Genomic DNA, 18,937 nt, shown 5'->3' with positions numbered 1-18,937 from the left:
ACAAAAGGCCATATTTCATTTTTTCTCATTGCCACGTAGTATTCCATTGTGTATATAAACCACAATTTCTTTATCCAGTCATCAGTTGATGGACATTTAGGCTCTTTCCATAATTTGGCTATTGTTGAGAGTGCTGCTATGAACATTGGGGTACAAGTGCCCCTATGCATCAGTACTCCTGTGTCCCTTGGGTAAATTCCTAGCAGTGCTATTGCTGGGTCATAGGGTAGGTCTATTTTTAATTTTCTGAGGAACCTCCACACTGCTTTCCAGAGCGGCTGCACCAATTTGCATTCCCACCAACAGTGCAAGAGGGTTCCCGTTTCTCCACATCCTCGCCAGCATCTATAGTCTCCTGATTTGTTCATTTTGGCCACTCTGACTGGCGTGAGGTGATATCTGAGTGTGGTTTTGATTTGTATTTCCCTGATAAGGAGCGACGCTGAACATCTTTTCATGTGCCTGTTGGCCATCCGGATGTCTTCTTTAGAGAAGTGTCTATTCATGTTTTCTGCCCATTTCTTCACTGGGTTATTTGCTTTTCGGGTGTGGAGTTTGGTGAGCTCTTTATAGATTTTGGAGACTAGCCCTTTGTCCGATATGTCATTTGCAAATATCTTTTCCCATTCCGTTGGTTGCCTTTTCGTTTTGTTGGTTGTTTCCTTTGCTGTGCAGAAGCTTTTTATCTTCATAAGGTCCCAGTAATTCACTTTTGCTTTTAATTCCCTTGCCTTTGGGGATGTGTCGAGGAAGAGATTGCTACGGCTGAGGTCAGAGAGGTCTTTTCCTGCTTTCTCCTCTAGGGTTTTGATGGTTTCCTGTCTCACATTCAGGTCCTTGATCCATTTTGAGTTTATTTTTGTGAATGGTGTGAGAAAGTGGTCTAGTTTCAACCTTCTGCATGTTGCTGTCCAGTTCTCCCAGCACCATTTGTTAAAGAGACTGTCTTTTTTCCATTGGATGTTCTTTCCTGCTTTGTCAAAGATGAGTTGGCCATACGTTTGTGGGTCTAGTTCTGGGGTTTCTATTCTATTCCATTGGTCTATGTGTCTGTTTTTGTGCCAGGATGTAAATTTTTAAAACATTTAAAAAAAATTTTTAAAAAGTCTGTATATGCAATGGAATATTACTCAGCCTTCAAAAAGAATGACATTTTGCCATTTCCAATGATGTGGATAGAAATAGAGTGTATTACACTAAGCAGAATATGTCAGAGAAAGACAAATGCCATGTAATTTCACTCATATGTGGAATTTAAGAAACAAAACACATGAACATATGGAAAGGGGGTGCAAAAAGAAGAGAGGGAAAGAAACCATAAGAGACTCTTAGTGATAGAGAACAAACAGGGTTGCTGTTCCTCAGGGTTGCTGAGGGGAGATTGGTGAGAGATAGGCTAGATGGGTGACGGGTACTAAGAAGGGTACTTGTGATGAGCACTGGGCATTGTATGTAAGTGATGAATCACCGAATTCTACTCCAGAAACGAATATTGCACTGTTTGTTAACCAACCAGAATTTAAATTGAATAAACAAAAAAACACATTGCTATATCAAAAATACCATAAACAATTAAACATCTTAAAAATAAAAAGAAAAGAAAATTGAAGAGATAGCGAAAATTCATCTGACCAAGTGTTTTAGTATCTGTGTAAAGAAGTTATAATAACAATAATAATAATAATAAATATAATCATTCAAATGAGGAAAACACAAAGAAGAACAGAGTAGGGGGACACCTGGGTGGCTCAGTCAGTTGAGCATCCAACTTTTGATTTTGGCTCAGGTCATGATCCCACGGGTTCATAAGATTATTTCTCTCCCTCTCTCTTTGCCCCTCCCTATCTCAAAATAAATACAAATGCTGAATAAATATTTTTAAAGTGTAAATGTCAAAAATATAACCTAATGTATGTAATGTCCAGTGTGGTAACTATAGTTAATAATACTGTATTGCATATTTGAAAGCGGCTGAGAATAGATCTTAAAAGTTCTTATAAAAAAAAAATGTGTAATCATGTGTAATGACATGTTAAATAGACATTGTGGTGATCATTTCACAATATATACAAATACCAAATCATTATACACTTCAAATTAATATGATGTTTGTGTCAATTATATCACAGTAAAAAGTAAAATGCACTTAAAAACTGGCTGGCTCAGTTGGTAGAGCATGAGACTCTTGTTTTGGGGTTGTAAGTTCAAGCCCCTTGTTGGGTGTAGAGATTATTTTGAAATAAAAATATGTATATTTTAAAAATAACCTAAAAACAATGTTATTGTCTAATGTCAACTTTTTCTTCTAAATGATAATGCTCCGTTTTGTTGAGAGCAGTGAGAAATAGAATTCTCTACACTGCTGGTGGATGTGTAAGTATTTATGCTGAGGAGAAAAGAAATTGCTAGATGAACAATCAGTACTTTTGCACTCATAAACATTTTTACATTCTTCACACCAGAGAATATTATGAAAAAACAAAGTAAAAGGAAAAAAATATTTCCACAAATTTGTTTAAAAAGGACAACTTATAAAACAGCTTATACAAGTCAAGCTATTAAAACTTTAACTGAAAAAAATGGGTAGAAGGCTAGTTCACAGAACAAATGTTATTAAACAGGAAAAAATGATGAATTTCACTGGTATTCTAGAAATGCAAATTAACACAATATTAATTATCTTTGGGCAACCATTAGCAAAAATTTTTAAACTGATTCCCATGATTGCTGCAGCCTTTCAGAAAAGCAGTTTGGTGACATTAATCAATTGCCTTTTATCAGCTCCCTACCTTTGATAGAGTAATTTCCTTTTCAAGAATCTAGATTTAAGAATCATTAAAAATTTTAAGAAAAGTATATTTAACGAAACAGAAAACAGAAAATTAGGAGTAACTGAAATGTTCCCTATAAAAGATAGTTATTAAAATATTTTAAGAGTACTTCATGAAATGGTAAAAAGTATCTCATAATAGGAGATGTGGTGGAAAATTATATGCAAAATTGTTTCTACAGTGATTCCAATTGGCAAAGTATGCAGGGATATGAAAAAGTGGTGAAGGAAGTTAACACTGATCATCTCTGAATTATATTGGATTTGTTTTGAATGTCACTCAGCAATGCAAAATTTTCAAGGGTGGGATTATGGTCTCCTTTTGTGTCTGGCATGTAGTAGGTGGTCCATTAGTGTTGGTTGAGTGAGTGAGTGCACAAGTTACTAGATGAATTCTGTTTTCGGCATTGACTGAATGAAAATGACAAGCCACACAAGGTGACAAAGACCCTGGAGGAAATTGCAACAATTAGCAGAGAAGTATATAAAGGGAGATTGTGTTTAATACAAATTTTTGTAAGCAGTTTCATTTAATAACATGTGCAAACAGGAACCACAGCTCTGCTTAACCTGCTGCTGAGAACTCTTAGCTGTTGAGTGACTTTAACTCTCGATTCTAGGAACTGCCTTATGACGCTCTACGGTACATGACCGGGGAATGCAATTACGGAGGCAGGGTGACCGACGACTGGGACCGGCGTACGCTGCGTAGCATTCTAAACAAATTCTTCAGCACAGAATTAGTTCAAAATCCAGGCTATAAATTCGACTCAAGTGGCATCTATTTCGTCCCTCCTTCTGGTGATGTAAGTACGACCTTCAAGAAAATTAAAAGCAGGGGCGCCTGGGTGGCTCAGTCGGTTGAACGGCCATCGTCGGCTCAGGTCATGATCTCATGGTTTGTGAGTTCGAGCCCCGCGTCTGGCTCTGTGCTGACAGCTCAGAGCCTGGAGCCTGTTCCGGATTCTGTCTTCCTTTCTCTCTGCCCCTCCCCTGCTCACACTCTGTCTCTCTCAAAAATCAATAAACATTCAAAAAACAAATAAAATAATATTAATAATAGTTAATATTTAGACCATGCTTAATTATTTACAATGCTGTACAGGTATTTATCTCACTAGAGCACCGAATTAACATTGCTATTCTTATTCTGTCCTTTGTACAAATAAGAAAGCAGGTTCACCAAAGTTGAAAGACTTGCTCAAGGCCACACAGGTAGAAAGGGGAAGAGAGTCATACAACCAGCTTCTGCAAGAGTCCATTTCCTTCTCCTCTTTTTTCCAGGCCTGCCTAGTGGAAGATGTGTATCACACAGCTTTAGACTAGAAGTGATAGATAGAAGTCCCTAGACTTCTAGGGACTGCCAGGACAATTGCATTGGTTCTCATTTTATTCCTAAAAGCCAAAATGATACATATTGAAAACTAAACATATGACCACATGCAACAGAGGTACATACCATAACCCTAACATCCATTCGGATTAATGTTAGCTGAGAGCAGCTGTCAATAGGGATGAAGAGAAACTCAGTCCCAGAGCTTAGGTCACTAAGTGAGTGGAGCAAGTCAACATGTGTGGGGCCATGAGTATCAAGATCTCCAGTGATGAGTTGTCACGTGAGAAAAAGGCAAGATAAAGTCAGGTATATGTAACATGACCCGTTTCAAAAAACCATCAGTGACCAATCCCCCACCTGCACCCACCATACATGTATATGAGTGTTTGTATGGTTATATGAGCATAAAGAAAGGTATGCAATTTTGACAGAAGTCCATGTAAATAAAATGTAAAATGTGTGTGCATGTACATAAAATGATATGTTAATGGTGATTTTGTCAGTATAATAAAAATTTGGGTAACTTTTACTTTTTGAATTACATGGATTTATCACAAGAGTAAACAGAAAAATCAGAATAAAGAGAAAGAAAATATTGCAATAAATTAAGAACAATCATCATCAAATGTGGTATAGAAAAATTTCTCCAGAAGGTTTTCTAAATGAGATGGCCAAGATATTCCTCTCTCCATTTTAAAATCCATTCCAATTGTACAGAACATTTTCTTTTTCTCCCTAAATGTGTCCTTTTTTTTTTAACTTTGCCCCAGGTTGAAAGAAAATGAAAGCATTCGGTGTCCAGTTTCACAGGCTCATCCACTTAATAACTTGAGTACTGAAAATTATCTCTTTCACTGAGAAAGTTCTACAGGATAATTGATTTCTAGCCTCCTGACTCTTGGTTATTCATCTTTGCAGCACAAAAGCTACATCGAATACACAAAGACTCTGCCGCTGAACCCTGCACCAGAAATCTTTGGGATGAATGCCAATGCAGATATCACTAAAGATCAATCAGAAACTCAACTGCTATTTGATAACATTCTTCTCACACAGGTATGTGACCGGTACAGGAACTGGCTGCTGAGGCTGGAAAGGCCAAGCACATGTGCCATCTGTTAAAGTGAGAACCATTTTAAGGAAAAGAAAAAAAAATCCCTGTGTACCTTTAAATATGAACTTAAACAGCAAGTACATGAACATATGGCTTTTTTTTTTTTTTCATCCATGTTTGATTTGGAAAGAATCTTTGAGTACCATTCAGCTGCTAGGAGTTCCATTTTGCCTTTCTTGCATAAATCATGTCCAAGTGCGTTATATCTTATGTCCCTTTTTAATTCCTTTAAAGTGGAAGAATATCAAAGATACTTGGGAAGCAGTTTGATGCTGGAATTCATCTAGAATTTTGCCCGTTTTCTGGTCTGTTATTAAATCAACAGCAGCTTTTAAAATGACTTATCTTTTTCAAATATTCCAGAACATTTAGCCTAGTTTACATAGAAACAGTTTCCTTTACATCAGTAGTTTATCAGATTACATAACATTTATTTATTTATTTATTTATTTATTTATTTATTTATTTATTTATAAAGTTTATTTGTTTTGAGAGGGACACGTGGGAGCAAGGGAGGAGCAGAGAGACATGGAGAGAGAGAATCCCAAGGAGGCTCCACGCTTAGGCTCAGTCTCACCACCGTGACATCATGACCTGAGCCTATATCAAGAGTCCAATGCTTAACTGATGGAGCCACCGAGGCACCCCTACATACTATTTAAGGGTGTTTTTTTTTTAACGTTTATTTTACTTTTGAGACAGAGAGAGACAGAGCATGAATGGGGGAGGGTCAGAGAGAGAGAGGGAGACACAGAATCCAAAGTAGGCTCCAGGCTCTGAGCTGTCAGCACAGAACCCGACATGGGGCTCGAATCCACGAACCTTGAGATCATGACCTGAGCCAAAGTCGGACGCTTAACCGACTGAGCCACCCAGGCGCCCCCCTACATACTATTTAAAGAATACAATTGTGGGATGCCTGGGTGGCTCAGTTAAGTGTCCAACTTCAGCTCAGGTCATGATCTCCTGTTTCAAGAGATCAAGCTCCACATCGGGCTCTCTGCTGTCAGTACAGAACGCGCTTCAGATCCTCTGTCCCCCCCTCTCTCTGCCCCTCCTCCGTGGGTGCTCTCTCTCTCTCTCTCTCTCTCAAAAATAAATAAACATAAAAAGGAATTGTATGCTACTTTAAAAAAAGAATGAAGAATGGAATTGCAGTAGTAAGTATAAAATGTATAAAAAGGTTGAGGAGGAAGATACAGTTGACACGCCATAGACACACAACTCCATTTGTGAGATGTAAATGTAAGGGCATGTCAGAGAGTAATCTAAGGCAATAGAATTCAGCATGCCATGGGCACAAGTCCGTATATTTGAATGCAAAGTATTTAATCTTGCTCTTCTATTAAGAGATCTTCTCTTGTATTTTTTTGTCCTTCAGAAGAAGTGCTCAGTTGTTTGTTTTTGATTTTTGAAAGCAAATGAGTCCAAACGACCAGAGTTCCCTTAGTGATTGAGTAAAATTTTAATAAGAATGCTTATTCGGTCAAGTGAATTATCCCACTAACTGAAATTCTAGCTGATCTTTTTTACTTTTATGGAATGTCAGAGTAATAATGGTAATAGTTCTCAGTGCTTCATGTATAACAGTGTAATACATACAGCAATTGTGTGAAGTAAGGGCTAACTACTCCCACTTTACAGCTAGAAAACAGATACAGAATGATTAAGTAGCTTGCTTAAGGTCAGCCAGTACAATTTCAAGCCAGGAATCAAAGCCAAGCAGTCTGACTCGCACTAGTTTGGCTCCAGAATCTGTGTTCTGATCACAGAGCTTTCTTCTTTCTAGCTTCTAAAGATGGGTAGGACCTAGAAGGGCAGATAATAAGAGATGCTGGGGAAAAAACAAACAAACAAACAAACAAACAAACAAACTAGAAGATTAGCAGGATAAAATAGTGTGCTATCCTTGATGGAAAAGTCCATGGAACTCCTAGGTCTGATCTACTGTAAGATCACATTTTCTAACAAGCAAAAAGGACAGAGACTGTTTTTATGCCCATTTCTACATGTTAATAATACGAGTAAAAGTCAGTCACTGCCCGAGTACAAAAGTATATGTACAGACATGAATAAGTAGGTCTTTAGGAATATTAGACACACGTGATACACAGTAGTCTGAAAACAGGACATTTATTGTGTCTTTTGGCTTTATTTAAAGTTGATGGGGTGTGCCACATTACAGAATACATAACACAGTGGGTTCGTTCCAACAGAGAATGACTCAGAACCAAACAAATAAGTTTAAATACACATGGGGTATCTTCTCAGTATGTAATTAAACAGCCTCTTTCAATACCCTCAGACTCAGATTGGCAAGTACAATTATAGTAATGGGTAGGCAAGTGGTCCAGTGATTCTACATCGGTTTACCACAATTCAGAGGCAAAGAGACCAGAACAGCAGAGTTTGGACAGCAAGTTAACAATGACAAAACTTTTGCATTATGGATTTAAAATACCTTTAAAAATTAGAACAGCAAAAAACTTAGAACAAGAAATGTCAGAGTTGGGAATTGTTACTTTTGCAGAGTTCTTGTGCTTATGCCTAAGTTTCAGTAAAGAAACCAGGAAACACCAAATCTGAACATAGGACTGCACAAAATTTCCTAGGGCTGGAAAAATAGGAGATATGTTCATTTGTATTCTAATTGTGCTTGTTTTCTCTCAGCGTGCGTGCGTGTGCACACACATTCATTTATTCTGAGGATTTAAATGATTTTTCCAGAAAATATAGATTCATTTACACCCTGCCACTATGAACATAAAAAATAAAAATTGAAATTCCCCTTCCTTCCTTCCTTCCAATGCGAATCACTAAAGTCTGCCTTTCTCTATAACTCTTCCAACTGCTTAGAGAAGACGAGCTTATTTTCTTTGCCCTCCCGGTTCAAGGACAAAACTATATCTCTGCTTTTGGCAACCAGTAGGCACCAGAGTTATTGGCAAATATATTTTGTGGCAAGCTTTCTCAAAGCAAGATCAGACTTCCTTCTTCTGGGTGTTTTTTTTTTTTTTAATATTTTTCAACGTTTTTTATTTATTTTTGGGACAGAGAGAGACAGAGCATGAACGGGGGAGGGGCAGAGAGAGAGGGAGACACACAGGATCGGAAACAGGCTCCAAGCTCCGAGCCATCAGCCCAGAGCCCGACGCGGGGCTCGAACTCACGGACCGCGAGATCGTGACCTGGCTGAAGTCGGACGCCTAACCGACCGCGCCACCCAGGCGCCCCCTTTTTTTTTCAACGTTTTTTATTTATTTTTGGGACAGAGAGAAACAGAGCATGAACGGGGGAGGGGCAGAGAGAGAGGGAGACACAGCATCGGAAACAGGCTCCAAGCTCCGAGCCATCAGCCCAGAGCCCGTCTTCCTCTGGGTTTTAATGACCATTGTCCCTCCACCACCCCACCAACTTGAATGCTTTTGCTCCCTCTACCCACAGCACCCATTCCTCCCCCTCAACCCAGACAGCACAATGTACCACATATTTGCTTCCTCCAGACCCTCTTTGGCCTGTAAACACTGTCAGTGCTCTTTTCTTCCTCCTCCCTAACAATGGTTTTCTCCTGAATCTCGGCCCCCATGCCTGTTTCCATCACTTAAATAAATCCTGTGTGGAGAAGAATCATCGGTAGAATAGAGTGGTACTCATTCTTACAAAATTTACCTTAGGAGTTTTCTTATACAGTAATTCCTAGACCTTTATGAGGATTTCTGACTTCTCATTTGAATTCTTGACAGTCTCGTTCAGCAGATGCCGGTGCAAAATCATCAGATGAAGTAGTAAGTGAGGTTGCTGGTGATATCTTGGGTAAACTTCCAAACAACTTTGATGTGGAGGCTGCAATGAGGAGATACCCGACAACTTACACTCAGAGCATGAACACTGTACTTGTCCAAGAGATGGGGCGTTTCAATAAGTTGCTGCAGACCATAAGGGAATCGTGCGTTAACATTCAAAAGGCAATCAAGGTAAGGGGAAATATACCAAAGAAAGGTCACGGCAATAAACTGATCATTCATTTTACTCAGCAAATATTTATTGGGGAGAGATTCTATGCAAGCACTATCCTTCATTCTGAGGATAGAAGCAAAATCCTTGCCTTTGAAGGACAGATAGAATTCTGGGGGGGACAGTTAATGACTGGGTAATCAAGTATGGAGTATGTTAGCATAATTTGCTAGATAGGATACATGCTAAGAAAAAGTGTTAAGGAGTAAGAAAGACAAAGCTGTTGCCTTCATAGAGCTTAAGTTTTTATAAGGGAGACAAAAATTTAAAAGCAAATATATAATTTCATTAAGTGGTAAGTTCCATGGAAACAATAAAGGATAAGAGAATAGAGAGTGATGGGTGGGAAATTCTGTCATTTTGAGTCAGGCTCCTCTGGGGAGCTGACCCTTGAGCAGAGGCCTGACCTCAAGGGCAAACCACAGAACATTTGGGCAGAGGATATAAGAAGTGCAAAGGCCATGAGAACAAGCTTGGCATGGTCTGGGAACACAGTAGGGTAGGCTCGTGGAGAGAGCATGAGGAAAATGGTAGGACAGAGAGAGGAAGCCACAGACTCATGATGGCCTTGTTGGCCATGCTTAAGATCATGAATTTTATTCTAAAGTGTAAAAGTAAGGAGAGGTCTTCAGAGGGCTTTACGCAATGAAGTGAAATGATCTGTTTTACATTTTTAAAAGTTCACTCTGACCACTGCAGGAAGGACTGCAGGGGAACAAGAATGCAGGCAGAGACCAATTATGCTACTGAACTAGTCCAGCTGAGTTTGGTTCTAATAGTAGCATGGGAGAAGAAAAGTGCTTGAATGTGAGTTATTATTGAAAGAGGAGTCTACCAGACTGGCTGTAGTTTAATCTAACTGCGCTGTTTGGCTAAGAAGCATTCAGTATCCTGTCTTTCTCCTTGACCTGGTTCTTCCTATATCCTACCTGGGAGAGAAAGTCCTGGTCTCCAGTACTCTGGGGGAAAGGGGAAAGAGGCCTCAGGAATCTCAGCATCTCAATGTACATGCATTCACTTAATTCCCAACGTCAGGATGGTCATGTGACTCCAACTGAGCCTGGCATCCCTCCAGGGATTTCTTCATTTTCCTTTCCTTGAATGAGCATTTCATTACCTGTTCCAAGGTAGGCAATGTGCAGATTTGTGAAAGAAGTCCCAGGAATCTGTTTTCTAAGCCAGATTTCAATAACCCTGTTCATTTAGTACCACCTGCAACTCCTCACTTCCATTTAGGCCCATCAACTCCAAATAGTTTTGGGTGTTCTGCAGTAATATCTAGTTGATGCTTAGTTTTCTCCTTTGCTAATGGAAGATCAGGTTTTCTCCTGACTTCTACATCATCTACTAACAGTCCATATGCTATCTAGCTCCCAAAACTGTGTTGTCATTTTTGTCTTTCCCTGTTTTTTTTGTTCTTGTGGGCTTATGCCCTTAAAAAATAAATCCTTTTACTGTTGTTTTAGTGGGTTTGGGAAGGAGACAAATGAAATGTGGGTGTTGAACCCATTAGATATACTCTAAAATCTCCTCCATGTTAGTTGGGAGTAAAATTATCACCTATGGAAGAAAGAGAAATGATGATGGCAACTGGCCCAATTGCAAGATCAATGAAGCAATACTTTTCAAGGGCCTTGAAGTTTTAACATCTGTACATCGGTGATTCAAAATGGGATAAGACTGGGGAGCCTGGGTGGCTCAGTCAGTTGGGCGTCTGACGTCGGCTCAGGTCATGATCTCGTGGTCCGTGAGTTCGAGCCCCGTGTCGGGCTCTGTGCTGACAGCTCAGAGCCTGGAGCCTGTTTCAGATTCTGTGTCTCCCTCTCTCTCTGACCTTCCCCCATTCATGCTGTCCCTCTCTCAAAAATGAATAAACGTTAAAAAATAAATAAATAAATAAATGGGATAAGATTGGGGTGCCTGGCTGGCTCAGTTGGTAGGACATGCCACTCTTGATCTGGGGGATGTGAGTTCAAGCCCCACGTTGGGCAGAGTTTACTTAAGTAACAAAATGGGATAAGATCAATTAGACTTCACAATTGGAATCCAGGATATTTTAACTTTTCCAAGCATTTCATAAGATTTTTCTAATTTTATTTTAATCACTAGTCTTTTCAGAAGGCAGGATAGAGATGTATTAGTTGTCCATTTAACATTTATTTTTGAGGGAGAGAACACACAGCATGAGGAGGGGAGGGGCAGAGAAAGAAGGAGACACAGAATCCCAAGCCAGGCTCCAGGCTGTCAGCACAGACGCCAACATGGGGCTCGAACTCAAGAACTGTGAGATCATGACCTGGGCCAGTTGGACGCTGACTCAACCAACCGAGCCACCTAGGTGCCCCTTAGTTGTCCAGTTAATAGGGTAGTAAAGTAACTCAAAGTTAGGCTGTGATTTAAGAGCTAGTGAGTTGCTAAGTATTAAGACTTTCCAGGGTGGGCAAAAGAGTGAAGGAGGTCAAAAGGTACAAACTTCCAGTTATAAAATAAAAGTCATAGGGATGCAATGTACAGCATAATGACTATTAATACAGTTAATAATACTGTATTGCAAATTTGAAAGTTGCTGAGAGTGAATCTTAAAAGTTCTCATCACAAGAAAAAAAAACTGTGTGAGGACATCTTAGATTTATTATAATCATTTTACAATATATACAAATATTAAAATCATCATAACTCCTGACTTCTCAAAAACTTAACTACTAATAGCCAACTGATGACTAGAAGCCTTAGCCATTGTATAGTCAATTAACTTACAATTGTATGTTATATGTATTATATACTGTATTCTTACAACACCTTTCTCCAAAATTTTTCAGTATTTTTAGGCTAATTGGTTCATCTGTGAGTTTTTTCAAACTGTTACAAATCTCCAAAAGTTTTTCCACACATTTATTGAAAAAAATCCATGAGGACCCACACAGTTCCAACCCATGTTGTTCAATGGTCAACTGTATCAGGTTATATGTCAATTATACTTCAATAAGAAAATTTGATTAAAGTTAAAATTGTCAATGCTTTCATAAGGAATAACTCAGTAGTGACTGCATGACTTACTGGCAGTAAAAGAACATATTCCTCAGTTTCTGCTTATGTGACTCAACTAATCACAATTGTAAATACAGGCGAATTATGAAAAAGGCATTGAAGAAGAGATTGTCCAAAAGCAATGCTATCATTTTAACCAAGGCTAAATGTGTTTCAGGGGCTTGTAGTAATGTCTACAGATCTTGAAGAAGTGGTTAGCAGTATTCTGAATGTCAAAATTCCAGGAATGTGGATGGGTAAATCATACCCAAGCCTTAAACCACTTGGGAGCTATGTAAATGACTTCCTTGCGAGACTAAAATTCTTGCAGGTGAGTTCATCTAAATGATCATACATTGTTTCTTTTGATTTCATTTTCTTCAATCAGGATCCCTGATGCCAGGAGTATTAATGACTCTAGTTTTCTGTGCATCTCAGGCACTAATGACCATTACTCAGTATTGCATATAATTTGTGTAACTGTTCCATTCACTGTCAAAATACTAATGTTGGAAGTAGAATCTCTGAAAGTAGGTGTTCATGCTCAATAAACTTAGACATTCAAATCAGTGACACTTGAAGAGGGAAAACAACTGGCTATGTTTATTTTTCCCTTAAATACTAAGCATTAAAATAGATTTCTAGAACAGAGCACCTTTGAAAGCCAGAGAAGCTACTAGCAAGAAGCCTGATCTCTTCCTTGTCCAGCATTCTTCCAGGTCATGAAATCACTAGACTGCTGGTTCAGCCCAAGACAATAATAATCTTAATGGCTAACTGCCTTGGAAGTGTTGAGTGCGCAGAAGACTGCCTCCTAATTATCTGATAATATTGGTGCTTCACTATCTTCTTATTAACAATTATATTCACTAGAAGTATTGATTAATGTCCTAGATGCTGTACATAATGCATCAGAAACTGCCTATGAGGAAATTTCTGCAGGGGTAAAATGGCTAAATTTCCCTTCCATAACACAGGTCTTCTGTTATACTAGAGTTGATACTAAAACATTAAGATTGTTCTTGAAAGATGAAGGATCTACCTTGGACTCTAACGAGGAAAAGTTCTTGAAATTCATTAGATTTCTATAACTTACTGTTTAGTTAAAGTCAGTACTCAATTAGCTTATTAAGATATGATATTTTTAAAAAGATATATAAACAGAGTAAATATCTTGATATTTATAAAAATCTTAAGCACTCACTACCCTGTTTCTTTTGGAAGTTCCTTGTATAATAATGTGTTTCCATGTGTTGGATTTCATTGTATTTTGGTAAAGTAGGTGGGAAAACATCCAAAGGAATAATCTGCTAGACAGTAATGACTAGAGAGGAAAAGTGGAAAAAACATTACCAGATGTTATATGGATCTCTTCTATTCAACTATGTAACATGTTGTATGTGCAACATATACTAGATATTCGTTATTGTATGGAGTTTTGGGAAGGAATCACTGAACATGTATAAAGACATTTACTTTTGCCTTTACCCACACTGTGATCCTCTAGCTGGTGCAATGGATATGAAATTGAAGTCAGAACAAACACTGAATAAGTATCTTTTTAAAACCTTGACAGTATAGCTTTTTATTCCTCAAAGTGTTAGCTCATTTATTAATCTACCTAAAAGATAATAAGGGGGAGCATTGGGGAGTAAATTTTATTAAGCAGTGTTGTATTTGAAGTTGAAAGGCTCTAGCCTGAGAACACTTGTGCTTTGACACTGTAGCAATGGTATGAGGTTGGCCCTCCTCCAGTCTTCTGGCTTTCTGGCTTCTTCTTCACACAAGCGTTCCTGACTGGTGCCCAGCAGAACTATGCCAGGAAATACACCATCCCCATTGATCTTCTTGGGTTTGACTATGAAGTGATGGAAGACAAAGAGTATAAGCATGCTCCAGAAGATGGTAAGTGCAGTGACAGAATGAGTTACTTTATATCTAGGTACTGAACAAAGGCTTAACATTCTTGCTTACTTTGCTCGGCTATTAACATTTTAATCATTGTGTATGTAACTTACTCTCAAATAGTTGAGGAAAAGAAATTCGTATGAACTTGCAACATTCTTCACAATCTGTCATCTTAAAAACAAATCAACAGGGCACCAGTTGGAAGAGCGGAGCGTGCAACTCTTGATCTCGGGGTCATGAGTTTGAGGCCCACATAGGGTGTAGAGATTACTTAAATGAAACTTAAAAAAACAACACATCAACAAAGAATTCCAAGTGTCTTAACATCCACATCCCCTCAGTTACTGTCCCATGTCTCTACTCCCTTTGAAGCAAATTTCTCCAAAGAATTGTCTTTACATACCCTCTGCGGATTCTCACTTCCTATTTTCCACCTACCTTTCATCTCCTCCAATCAACTGATGATCTTTTCAGAGTTAGTAATGACTTCCCTATTGACATATCCCATGAAATGAAATCCGTCTTCGTCTTAAACTCTTAACAGTCCTTACAAGTTGACAACTTTCTCTTTCTAAGAGACCTCCTTCTCCCTTTGTTTCTCCTGATTTTCCTTTTCTCCCTGGACACATTCATGCTTCTTTGCTAGCTTTTCTCCTCTAAAAATTGGAGTTTCTAAGGACTTAATCCTTCTCATACTTTTATTCCTAACACACACAGAATGGGCATATTAAATGCCTGAAGAGTATTTAACAACCTTCTGCCTAGTTTATTGTTCCTTTAATTATATAAGCCTTTTTAAAAAAATACATTCTCTGTACAGCTCGCTATATTACATGCTGTAAAAGATGTCAACAAATAGACGTTTGAGGGGCGCCTGGGTGGCTCAGTCGGTTGAGCGGCCGACTTCGGCTCAGGTCATGATCTCGCGGTCCGTGAGTTCGAGCCCCACGTCGGGCTCTGTGCTGACAGCTCGGAGCCTGTTTCGGATTCTGTGTCTCCCTCTCTCTGACCCTCCCCCATTCATGCTCTGTCTCTGTCTCAAAAATAAATAAACATTAAAAAAAAAAATAGACGTTTGAGTTCCTGCACCCTAATAAAGTCAAAATATAGATGAGCAATATACCGTGAAGGATAATTTTGTTCAAACTAAGTAGGAAGGGGGGATAAAGGAGTTTAAACTGGGTAAAAGCAAATCAAAGGAAGGGTATAGAGTTGCTCTGTACCACTGATAGGTGCCAGAAACTGCCCAGCTCTTCACAATAACCCTAGGTTATTAATAGATATTGCTATTATCCCCATTATACTCAGCCAAAACTAAGGCTCAGGAAAGTTAAGTAACTTGCCCAACGTCTCATAGCTAGCAATGGGCAGAGTTAAGCAAACTGCAGGCTGACTCTAATGCTTAGCTAGCTTTCTCTAAGGCCTGATGAGTATTTTTGTAGAAGTAAAAGTTTGAAAACATCATTTCTCAAGGAAAGTTCCTTGAAGAATCTATGATTGATTCCTAAGTATTTAATTCAGATGCAATGTTTTGTTTTTTTTTCCCCTAAATTCTCCTCATCATTATGATAAAAGGCAGGGAAGATGGCATTTGGATTGAAGGCTAGACAGTATTGGTGTCCCTCAGAGTTAGAGGTTTTTGAACTCAGCTAAAGAATCGAATTTCTAAAAGCATTGCCTGCAGTTTATAAACTAGTTAATATTTAAGATCAAACTACTGAATTGCCAATTATACACTGAACTTAGACATTTTACAAGGTAGTTGGTATTTCTTTTTACAGTGACTTACTAATGTAACTCACAACTGCTTTTATTAAATACATTAAAATCCAAACTTATCTTGAAAACTGTGGAGCAAGCATAAAGTACAACTTAAAGATAAATAAGGACTATTTCATGTCCAAGATCATGCAGTAAAGAATAGTCATCAGTTAAACCATTTTACTGAATACTAAAGTATCAGCCAAGGTTTAATTTATAATAGCTAGTAGATATTCACTAAATCACGCATTTTATTATTTTGCACAAACACACACACATACATTTTTACCAGTAAACACAGATATCCACAATTTAGCCTTTTTGTCATTCCTGGCTTTTTCCTTCCAACCTAATTACCAAAACAAAAATAAGGTTCCATGGAATGATTTGGAGCACTAGAATTTTCCCAGGGAACAACTTTCCCATGGGATGCTCATGGGAAGATCCCAGAGCCCATTTGAGAAAAGCTTGGGCTAATTTTTTCCCAGTTTCTTTATCTTTACCACTCCACCAGCCTTTTTTACACACACTTAAGTGTGCGCCCATCCCTGCATTCTGGGGCTCACAAAGAAGTGAGCCTATTTACCTATGATTAAATTAAACATAATGGAAAAGGGCACTCTTAAAGTGATTCATAAAGTGGCCACAAAGCCACTGTAAATCCACATAGATTTGGAATCTTACTTTCCAGCTGTACTTGCTAAGATTCCTCTTCTTTGAATTACTAGTCCTAATGAAGGACTCACCAGCGAAGGGCATTACATAGCAGGAGGGGAGGCAGATAATCCTGAAGAGAAGGGCTGGAGAAGCCAGACCTGACTCTGTGTGATGACCACATCTCATGGATGGCAAAAGGTGTGACTCACAGGGTAGGAGCGGCTCTGAATCCCAGTTAATACCCATCTATCCTTTCAGATCTTGTGTCTTCCATGCGGCCTGTATTGGCTATGAGAAATAAAAATGCGTTTGAATATCCCCATCACATTTCCTATAAAATTGTTACTGGGTTGGAGAAAACTTTATCCTTATTACCACTTTTCTTAGGTGTTGAAATGAACTCTTTTGCTCTGACATTATCTTTGTTTCCCAAGCGAGGAACAGATAATCTAATTGGTTAAAACCAGAGAATTCCTGGGCTATGCTTACATGTCAGTGGGGCAGGGTGTTAAAACAAGTCTTGGACCTGTTTTTTAGTGTCCTCTATTTCCCTATTCCCATCTAGTATTTTTTTTAAAACAGTATTTATTTAGCTTAATCATTCATTTCTCTATTTTTTTAAAATGTGAGCAGGGGATGGGCAGAGAGAGAGGGAGATATAGAATCCGAAGCAGGATCCAGGCTCTGAGCTGTCAGCCGAGACCTATGTGGGGCTCGAACTCACAAACTGTGAGATCATGACCTGAGCTGAAGTTGAAGCTTAACCAACTGAGCCACCCAAGCCCTGCTATTCCCATCTAGTATTGTGGTTGTCCTGCAGGACTTAGATCTGGCTGGAAAGATTAATAAATATATAGTGGAGTGATCTGTCTCTCCCTCAGGCAGGTCTACCCTCCATGTTACTCCAGGCTTAAGATGCATTTTGCAATTCAGGTTTACCAAGTAAAACTTGAAATGTTACTGGACAAGTGCTGTGTCAGTTAATAAAACTGACCTTTTATTCCAACCATTCTTTCCATCAGTTAAAACCTAGAGAGGAAAAAGTCTCCCCCCACCCCAATAGCCTCACTGGATTATCCACATGTGGCTTTAAAAATTAAACTGTAATTAAAATGAAAATTCAGTCCCTCGGTCACATTAGCCATGTTTCAGGTGTTTAATAGTCAGTGGCTACCATATTGGAAACACAGAGAATACTTTTATCATTACAAAAAGTCCCGTTAGAAAACACAGTCCAAGTGGACTTTTATATACTATTTTACAAAGTGCTTTCACCAACATTAACTGATTTGACTCTGTCTACCTTGTAGAGGTGTTAAAGTAGGCATTATTGTTTTACAAATGTTTTGCAGTTGTTCTCAGATGACTAAACAGGTCTAAAGTTAAATGAATTGCTCAAGGTCACACACAAAAATTAGGAACAAAGACCTCAGTCTCTCTAGGTGCCACGTTGCTTCCTTCCCATCTGTGCAACCATTATAATGAGTGTTTCCATGTGTATATACCTATATTCAAATCCTGAGGTTTTACACCAAAAGGACGGTCTGACAACTGATTGGAGTTTCAGTGATTTCCTCATTTGTGCTCTTTCGTTAGTGTACATTACATTTTAGAGGGAACTCCTCTCCATGTGTTCTCTCATACATACTAAGGAGAGGTTAGAATAAATCCTAGAAGGAAAGGAGAAAATTAACTTTCCTGGTATTAGAGGTCTGTGCAAGAGTATTTTGCTCAGGTGCTGCCTAGAAGCCACTGGATCCCTACAATTACAGTAAGAGCTTTTCTTGCAGATTTCATGGCCTCTAACATAATCACTGGCCAATTGACAGTATAAATTTGATGGGGACACCTGGGTGGCTCAGTCAGTTAAGGTTCTGACTCTTGATTTTGACTCAGGTCATGATCTCACAGTTCATGGGTTCGAGCCCCGCGTGGGGTTCTGTGCTGACAGCTCAGAGTCTGAAGCCTATTTCAGATTCTGTGTCTCCCTCTCTCTCTACCCCTCTCCTGCTCGTGCTTTGTCTCTCTCAAAAATAAACGTTAAAAAATTTTTTCTTTAAATAAAATTCCTTTTGTTTTATCCTCCACATCTTATCTTACTATTGAATTAACTAGGCAAAATATATTCTTAGAATATGGATGTTAAGACAAAGCACTAAGAATATTGCTTTTACTTTAGAACAAGCCTTAGGGTGCTGCCCTAGTATCATCTGCAGAGTACACACTAATAGGAATTTCAGATTCAAAAGTTAATCAATATGCACATTTAAACAGCTGTATTAACCTGCTT

At 38.6% G+C, this 18,937-nt stretch overlaps 1 protein-coding gene across 7 annotated transcripts in view; it reads left to right on the top strand.

Moving 5' to 3' along the window:
- DNAH7 (dynein axonemal heavy chain 7) overlaps nt 1-18,937 on the top strand; it is a 267,521-nt gene that overhangs the window by 243,603 nt on the left and 4,981 nt on the right. For all 7 annotated transcript variants that reach the window (XM_040475707.1, XM_040475712.1, XM_040475714.1 and 4 more), the window contains 5 exons: nt 3,451-3,636; nt 5,085-5,222; nt 9,024-9,254; nt 12,500-12,652; nt 14,049-14,226. In XM_040475707.1, coding sequence (XP_040331641.1) covers nt 3,451-3,636; nt 5,085-5,222; nt 9,024-9,254; nt 12,500-12,652; nt 14,049-14,226 — 886 coding nt within the window. The remainder of the gene's footprint in view (nt 1-3,450; nt 3,637-5,084; nt 5,223-9,023; nt 9,255-12,499; nt 12,653-14,048; nt 14,227-18,937) is intronic.

Source organism: Herpailurus yagouaroundi, unplaced genomic scaffold (genome assembly GCF_014898765.1).
Source record: "Herpailurus yagouaroundi ecotype Mexico unplaced genomic scaffold, PumYag 140, whole genome shotgun sequence".
In the NCBI taxonomy this organism is placed as follows: domain Eukaryota; kingdom Metazoa; phylum Chordata; class Mammalia; order Carnivora; family Felidae; genus Herpailurus; species Herpailurus yagouaroundi.
The sequence above is the reverse complement of the archived record's forward strand: the minus strand, read 5'-3'. Positions and strand labels throughout refer to the sequence as shown.